At 54.0% G+C, this 8534-nt stretch overlaps 1 protein-coding gene across 1 annotated transcript in view; it reads left to right on the top strand.

The window, feature by feature from the left end:
* Positions 1-271: 271 nt before the first annotated feature.
* XKR6 (XK related 6) overlaps positions 272-8534 on the top strand; it is a gene marked incomplete at its 5' end in the record, with an annotated part of 212592 nt that continues 204329 nt past the window's right edge. The window contains one exon of the mRNA XM_080342557.1: positions 272-972. Within this exon, the coding sequence (XP_080198683.1) occupies positions 272-972 (701 nt within the window). The remainder of the gene's footprint in view (positions 973-8534) is intronic.

Below are 8534 nucleotides of genomic sequence, written 5' to 3'. Positions count from 1 at the left end.
GAAGCGGGGCAGAGCGGCGGGGACCGGGGCCGCTCCCCTGCGGCGGCCCGGCCCGGCTCGGCCCGGGTGTCCGCGGCGCTGCCCCGCTCGGTCGCTAGGCGGCCCGGGCCGTCCTGCGCGGGCGCGGAAGCGCCGCCCCCGGAAGCGGCGGGCGGGCAGGCGGGCGGGCGGCGGGTGGGGGGGTGCCGGGAGCGGGGACGGGGGGGGCAGAGCGAGCGAGCGCGCCCGGCGAAGGGGCCGGAGACGCGGCGGCGGCGGCGGCGGCAGCAAGATGGCGGCCAAATCGGATGGCGGCGGCGGCGGCGTGGGCTTCGCCCAGCTGCACAACCTGGACGAGGCGGCGGCGGCGGCGGCAGCGGCGGGCGTCTGCGGCGCCGGCGGCGTCGGGGCAGCGGCGGCCGAGGGCGCGGAGGAGCCGGGCGGCAGCAGCTCCTTGCACATCTGCCACTGCTGCAACACGTCGTCGTGCTACTGGGGCTGCCGGAGCGCCTGCCTGCGGAGCCTCTTCGGGCGGGCGGCCGCCGCCGCCGCCGCCGAGCCGCTGGCCCCGCGCCCCGCCGCCGAGGGACCGCCGCCGGCGCCGGAGGTCGGGGAGGCGGGCGAGCGGCCGTGGCTGGACTGCCTGTGGATCGTGCTGGCGCTGCTGGTGCTGCTGGGGGACGTGGGCACGGACCTGTGGCTGGCGCTGCACCACTACGGGCGGCGGGACTACCTCTGGTGCGGCCTGACGCTGGCCTTCGTGCTGCTGCCCTCGGTGCTGGTGCAGATCCTCAGCTTCCGCTGGTTCGTGCAGGACTACACGGGCGGCGGGCTGGGCGCCGTGCAGGGCCTCAGCAGCCGCGGGCCGCCCATGATGGGGGCCGTCGGCCGCCGGGGGGGACCCGCCACCCCCGGGGCGCAGCGCCTCTGCAGGATCTCCGTCTGGGTCTGGCAGTCCGTCATCCACCTGCTGCAGATGGGGCAAGTCTGGAGGTAAGGGGGCGGCCGGCTTGCGTGTGTCCCCCCCCGGAGCGGGTGGGGAGCGGGGGTGGCCGTCGGCGCGTTGCCCGACATGGCGGTGGGTCGGGGTGCCCGGGGGGCGGGTCGCTGTGCCCTGGCTGGGGTGGGGTGGCTGCCGCTGCCTCGTGGTTTGAGGTGGGTCGGTGTCCCCTGGTTGAGGTGGGGGTCGTTGTCAGATCGTGGTCCAAGGTGGGCGTGGGTCAGTGTCACCTCATTGTCTGAGATGGACGTGGGTCGGTGTCACCTCATTGTCTGAGATGGACGTGGGTCACTGTCACCTCGTGGTTTGAGGTGGACGTGAGTCAGTGTCACCTCATGGTTTGAGGTGGACATGGGTCGGTGTCACCTCATTGTCTGAGATGGACATGGGTCAGTGTCACCTCATTGTCTGAGATGGACATGGGTCGGTGTCACCTCATTGTCTGAGATGGACGTGGGTCACTGTCACCTCGTGGTTTGAGGTGGACGTGAGTCAGTGTCACCTCATGGTTTGAGGTGGACATGGGTCGGTGTCACCTCATTGTCTGAGATGGACATGGGTCAGTGTCACCTCATTGTCTGAGATGGACATGGGTCGGTGTCACCTCATTGTCTGAGATGGACGTGGGTCACTGTCACCTCGTGGTTTGAGGTGGACGTGAGTCAGTGTCACCTCATGGTTTGAGGTGGACATGGGTCGGTGTCACCTCATTGTCTGAGATGGACATGGGTCAGTGTCACCTCATTGTCTGAGATGGACATGGGTCGGTGTCACCTCATTGTCTGAGATGGACGTGGGTCACTGTCACCTCGTGGTTTGAGGTGGACGTGAATCAGTGTCACCTCATGGTCTGAGGTGGACATGGGTCAGTGTCACCTCGTTGTCTGAGGTGGACATGGGTCAGTGTCACTTCATTGTCTGAGATGGACATGGGTGACTGTCACCTCGTGATTTAAGGCGGATGTGAGTCAGTGTCACCTCATGGTCTGAGGTGGACATGGGTCAGTGTCATTTTATGGTTTGAGGTGGACATGAGTCGGTGTCACCTCATGGGCTGAGGTGGGTGTGGATCAGTGTCACCTCATGGTTTGAGGTGAGTCACTGTCCCCTGGTTGAGATGGGGCAGGTACAGGTCATTGTCAGATCCTGGTCCAAGTTGGATGTGGTCCAGTGTCACCTCATTGTCTGAGATGGACATGGATCGGTGTCACCTCATGGTTTGAAGTGAGTGTGGGTCAGTGTCACCTCATGGTCTGAGATGGATCACTGTCCCCTGGTTGAGGTGGGGCAGGTGGGGGGTCATTGTCAGATTGTGTTTTGAGGTGGACATGGGTCAGTGTCACTTCATTGTCTGAGGTGGACATGGGTCAGTGTCATCTCATAGTTTGAGGTGGGTCACTGTCTCCTGGCTGAGGTGGAGCAGATGGGTGTCACTGTCAACTCGTGGTTTGAGTCTGATGGGGGTTGCCGGCCCCTGGCTGAGATGGGGCCAATGGGGGTCAGTGTCACCTCATGGTCTGAGGTGGATCATTGTCCCCTAGCTGAGCTGGGGCAGATGGGCATTGCTGTCACCTTGTGGTCTGAGGTGGACATGGGTCAGTGTTACCTCATTGTTTGAGGTGGAGGTGGGTCACTGTCCCATGGCTGATAAGGGGTGGATGAGGGTTGCTGTCACCTCATGGTTTGAGTTGGATCACTGTCCCCTGGCTGATGTGGGGCTGATGTTGGTCAGTGTCACCTCGTGGTCTGAGGTGAACATGGGTCAGTGTCATCTTGTGGTTTGAGGTGGAGTTGGGTCACTGTCCCCTGGCTGAGGTGGGGTGGATGGGGATCACTGTCAATTCATGGTCTGAGATGGACGTGGGTCATTGTCACCTCGTGGTCTGAGGTGGTCATGATCAGTGCAGTGTCCCCCACGTGGAGAAGGAGGGGAGATTTGGGGGTTACTCGCACTTGGAGTGAGGAGAGACCCAAACAGAGGAGAGATTCTTCAAAATGAGCCTATGGGGCTGAGGTGGGGGACATGGGGTTGTTGTCACCTCACGGCCCGAGGTGGCCATGGGTCAGTGCTCCCACGAGTGGAAGAGGTGGGAGGGCCTCCCTTAGGCTGAGAGGAGGTCCAAGGGGAAGAGAAGTTCTCCCAAAATGTGTAGATGGTGCCTCAAGGGATGGGGTGGGCTCTTGCTGCCCCACAGACATGGGGCAGGATGAGGTTGGTGGGTCATGGAGCTGCTTTTCTGGACAGGAGCTGGTGGGGGGGACACCCCACGAGTGGCAGCCCAGGGCTGGGGGTGACCCCCACGTCAGCAGCGCTGCAGATGAAGGTCCCATGGCACTGGGGAGGGCATGTCCCTCCTCTCCCCTTCTGGAGCTGGGAGGGGAGACGGCAAGGGAAAGAAAACAGGGGGCTGCTCCAGAGAGGGGGGGCAGACAGTGGACCCTCAGCTTGCCGGGTACTGGGATGTGCTGTTTCCAGAGGGTCGATGTCTTCCTGGTGTGGATTGAACCCCCTGGAGATGACGAGGGGGTGTGGGTTGCATCCATCCCCGCGAGCCTCTCCCCACGGTGTGGAAGGGGAGCCCCCCCATCTTTTTGACCCCCTTCCCCCCCCGCATGAAGGAGCAGGTTGTGGGAGTGCAAAAAACGCAGCGTGATGCCTGGGCTGTGGCTTTGGCGAAAGAAGAAACCTTCTCGGCGAGGCGGACGGGGAGTGGGGATGACGTTGGGGTTGCTGATGTGAGACTGAAGGTCAGGGATGGGGACCGTTCCCCTCCACAGGAGACGTTTTGGGGTGAACGAGGGGTCTGGGAAGTGACTAGAGAGAATAAAAAAAAGCATCCTCCGGAGTAAAGCTGGAAATGGCATTATCCTCCCCAAAAAGAGCTGTGGGAGGAGGCAGGGAGAGGGATTCTCCGGGATGAAAGCCTGTAGATGCAAACACTCGCCACAGAGATGTCGCTCTTACGGGAAGGGGTGTTGTAAGGACAGCTTTGAAGACCCGGCGTGGTCCGGCGTCCTCTGAGAGGGGACGTGGGTTTAATGGGATGGGACGTGGGAGGGGTGTGAGATGCAGGGGGGGTAGAGGGACGTCAATGGGGTGGTGGATGCACCCCCCCCTCCCCTCCCCACCGATGGGTTGATATGTAGGGAAGAGGCTGCAGATGGGGTTGGTTGGGTTTTGTAGCTTTGGGAGAAAACGCTGATTTTTTAAAATTATTTTTTAAGATGGGAGAAGATGGTCATGGTGAAGCAGTGGGGGGGCTCACTGGAAGGGTTAATATCGCTGCATTGCTATTTCCCAGATGAATTAATGGGGCAAAAACTAACCTCACCGGTGGATTTCAGGATTTTTTTGGCTGATAAAAAAAAAAGATGAAGGGGGAGGCAGAAAATGAAGATTGATGGGGAAGTCCTTTTTATCCCCTGCATCTGGGTAGCCGAAGGGGTTAACTCTGCTGCCTAATGAAATCGGGGAAGAAGTGGCTGGAGTTAAGATGGAGACAGCGTGGTTGAGCCTGGCAGGGGTGTGTGGGTGGAGGGAGGGGAGGGCCTTGACACCTCTTCTGAGGACACCGAGATGAAACGAATATACACATCAAAGATTCTTAATTTTTTTTCTCTTTTAAAGAAGCCGAGGGGGTCGGAGGGGAGGGGGGGGAGGGGTCTGTGTGGGAAGGGTACGTGAAATATATACCCATGAAATCGCACAGCGCAACAGCAAATACATATTTCTTCTGCATCTTCAATGTCATTCGTGTGGCACGTTTGTTCTCAACTTCTTGGGGTTTTTTTTTGTTGGTTTGTTCTTTTGCGGCTGAGATTTGGGCTGGGGGACGGCGGGAGGGGGGATGTCTGCGGGTGATGCAGGCAAGGATGATGAATTGGTACACGACCCTTTCTCCTCCTTTCCCTGGTGCTCACGAGTGCTGATCCCCTTAGTAAAAAGCAGTTCTCGATGCAGATGCTTCTCTAGCAAGTCAGATTTTTCCCTTTTCCCCCCTCTTGCAGGCAAGCAAAGAGAAACGCTTGTGTATTAGCTGTGGTGAAAGCCAGCGTTGGCAAAAACACTCCGTGCCGTGGCACGTTTGAGCAAACAGGTGGGGAGGGGGACACCAAAGCAGAGAGGGAGGGGATGCACATGGAGGGGTGATATTTTTGGGAGGGGGAATATGAAGAAGCAAAGCTCAAGTTGCCCAGACTTTGTTAACACGGAGGAAAACGTTCGTGCTGAGGTCCTGCGAGGCTGGGACTGCTGGAGGGGATGGGAAGAAGCTCTGCGGGCTGGATCACCTTAGGTGAAATAAAGGAGCTTTCTCTCCTGTTGATCCCTAATCCCACCAGCACACAACTCCTGCTTTTTAAGGCACGCTGGGCGGCGTGGAGCTGACTCCTAAAATCTGACCAGAGCAAGAATTAACTCCACGGCATCCAGGGGCTGCCGTCCGCGAGGGACTCTTTGTTTTTTCCATTCCCACTATACCTATTGCGAACACCATTAAAATTAATCTCGAAGGCGGTGATGGGACTAATATCGGAAAGCGCTGTTTGCCTGCAGCTAAATCGCTTCATGCTGGGAAGAAGTTCATACGCGGGGATGGAGGAGGAAGACCTGGGATGAAATAAGTGCGGTATGGATTGCATATAGGGTACGTGATGCGCCCGCATGTAGTGTAACCGGGATTTCATGTTCTGTAGGGGCTGTGGTGGCTGTTGCTCAGCAGCTGGAAGCGAAGTCATATAGAATAGAGGGAGTTGTAGAGAAATCTTCGTCCTGAATTGCTGAGGGGCTTGGTAAACGTTACTAATTCGAGTTTTGATTCGGGGGGATAACACAATTCCTGTAGTGGCTTCTTAAGTATTGGGTAGACTTGCCAATAAAATGATTTATGGCAGAAATATCAACATACATCAGGCTCTTGTTGCAGCAAGATTGTTTCTTCATATTGTCGGGATTGTGGGAGAAGTAGCTGCTTGTTTTTGGGCAATCTGGGGGGGCTTTGTCTTTTGTTCATGTTCGTGGAATTGTGAATGGGGGCCAGCGCAAGTACTGAGTGGGGGGCTGAATGGTATTCCTGCTTTTTTGTGGTTGTTTTGTTGGTCAGCTGAGAACCGAAGCCTGTGTTCATACTGCCCGCCTATAGTGGCTGCTTGAAAGAAAATATACATGTACATTGTAAAACTTGTGTGTGTGTATACATATTTAGGTGTATATATATATATTATATTTACTTGAAGTAGTATGATCTTAAGTGGCATTCCCACTGATACAGCCCAGCGCCTGGGCTTTCCAGCTTTATAAATCTACAGTTTTCACCTTTCATCTCAAATCTCCCAGTTTATTTTAAGGACTAGAACAATCCGCCCAGACTGCCCAAAAAGTAAAAAGTGCAGGTCGGGGCACATTACGCTCACTATCGAGGGCAGTTCATTGGGGAGGGATGTTGTCATGGTATGGTTTTGCTGGAAATAGGCTGAAAAAGGGTCGGTCATCAGAGCTTGCCAAGGCTGTTGCTTTTGCTGAAGCTGTTCAGCTGTGTAAATTCCGGAGAAATAGCGTTGAGTTGAAGTTTTTGTATCTTGGACAGTCGCACAAAGTGTATTAATGACAATTAAGAGTGTGACTTCTGTGCCTGGTGTACCTTTCTTTAACCTCTGTTGTAAATGGGTTAGTGGGTCATGATTGCTGCCCTGGAATATGAGGTTTAGAGTATAAAGAACGATCCTTTCCATTGCGGCGTGCTATTAAAGAAAACATTATTGGATTCCATTGGATTAACAATATGTGGAGTCTGAGCTAAAATGAATGCTGATCAGCTGGAAATGTCTCTGTGTCTGTTGAACTGTCAGTAAGTTTCGTGACTTGAATGTAATATATTTGTGAGTTTTGTTCTTAAAACTTGATTTGGATACAAAATTAGAAGAAAAACATTCTGTAAAAAAAAACCCCAGCCAACCAAATGAGGACAACCCTGTTTTGACATTAAAACCATCTTGTGCATGTGTGTGATTAAAAGAAAAAAATCCTAAAATTTAGGCGAAGACTTGACATTTTGGTTATTAATGGAAAGACCAAATCTATGAGTTGTTCATCTTTTCAGCATGCCCGGAGGTGGAAGGATGAATCAATGGGTTTAAATGGGATATGTGGTATTTAATGACTACGTGATGGGTGTGGGTTGAGGCTCTACTAAAATATTTTGTTCTGGGATGTATTGTGAGTTTGATATGTGCTACTTTGGATAGTTTAGAAACACAGGCACCTACAAATCTTAAGAGACCCGCTCAAGTCCCTTGAATTGGGAGACATCTGCTTGTTAAATGACAGATGAACACGAAGCTGCTGACCTAACACCACCTTGTTGTCTTGGTTTGGGATGTTCAGCTCCATAGAGACTCTTCTGTAAATTTACTGCCTGTCCTGGCACATTGGGATATTTTCTTTTCAGCTTTTCCTGGTTAGCTTGTCTGGCAGCTAAGTTTTTCCCTTTAGCCAAGTTTTAACAGCTTGCTTTTATAGTATGGAGTTTTGTCAGCTTTTGACAAGTTGGCAGAGGGAATACATTCTGGGATAGATGATAAATATGTTCTCCCTACAAAATCAGGTCTGGGGTATAACTTCTTTTATTTCTAGCGAGGTGGTTCTTCCTTCCCAAAACCTTTCCCGCTCTGCCCCCTTTTCTAAGAGTTTTTAATGGGGTTTCTGTGAGTAAGTGCTGGGCTGTGGGTGTAGAGGTCCAAGGACATTGAATCTGCGATGCAAGGTCAGTAGGTTGTGTGTGCGTGAAGATAATAATCACCATGATGGTAATGAAAATAGGCTTTATCCCTTGAGTAGGGTCTTCTCCATTGTTTGCCGGGTGGTTGGTGAGGCTGTGTCTTGGTGAGCGCTACCCACTAGAGGGGGTCAAACCACAGATGTTGAAGCAGATCTTGCTCTGCCAGCCTTGGGAGGGCAGAGTTTTCTCCAAACCTTTCCTTGGGAGAAATGACAACGTTGCCTTGACGTGGTGGGAACCCACCTTCCCATGCGATTCGGGGTTTCTGAAGTGACAGCGTGGCTTGGGTGGGCGGCCGAGCGGGATTTGGAAGAGAAACTGGGATTTGATTTCCTCTTGGATGTTGGGATGCTGGTGGGCACCTCTCCATCATGGTACATGGGGAGGAGAAAGGGGAATCAGAAATGCTTTGGTGACCTGACTTTGTCCTTATTGGAACCAGCATAAAGTTGCCATGGCTTTCAAGGTGAGGATACACTTTACAGGCTGCCCAGGGGGGTTGTGGAGTCTCCTTCTCTGCAGACATTCAAGACCCACCTGGACATGTTCCTGTGCGACCTCACCTAGGCATTCTTGCTCCAGCAGGGGGATTGGACTAGATGATCTTTTGAGGTCCCTTCCAATCCCAAACATACTGTGATACTGTGATACTGTGACACTGATGCTACGTATTTTCAAGAGACCATCTCCAGGAGTCCAAAAACTGTATGGGACGGTGGTTCTTTGGAGTTGGGTTGCAGGCTGCTTCACTAAATGCTGCAGAACATCCCTTTTCAGTT

The sequence above is a fragment of the Nesoenas mayeri genome (assembly GCF_963082525.1).
Source record: "Nesoenas mayeri genome assembly, chromosome: 3".
In the NCBI taxonomy this organism is placed as follows: Eukaryota; Metazoa; Chordata; class Aves; order Columbiformes; family Columbidae; genus Nesoenas; species Nesoenas mayeri.
Note: the sequence above shows the minus strand (reverse complement) of the source record. Positions and strands in the feature narration are given on the sequence as shown.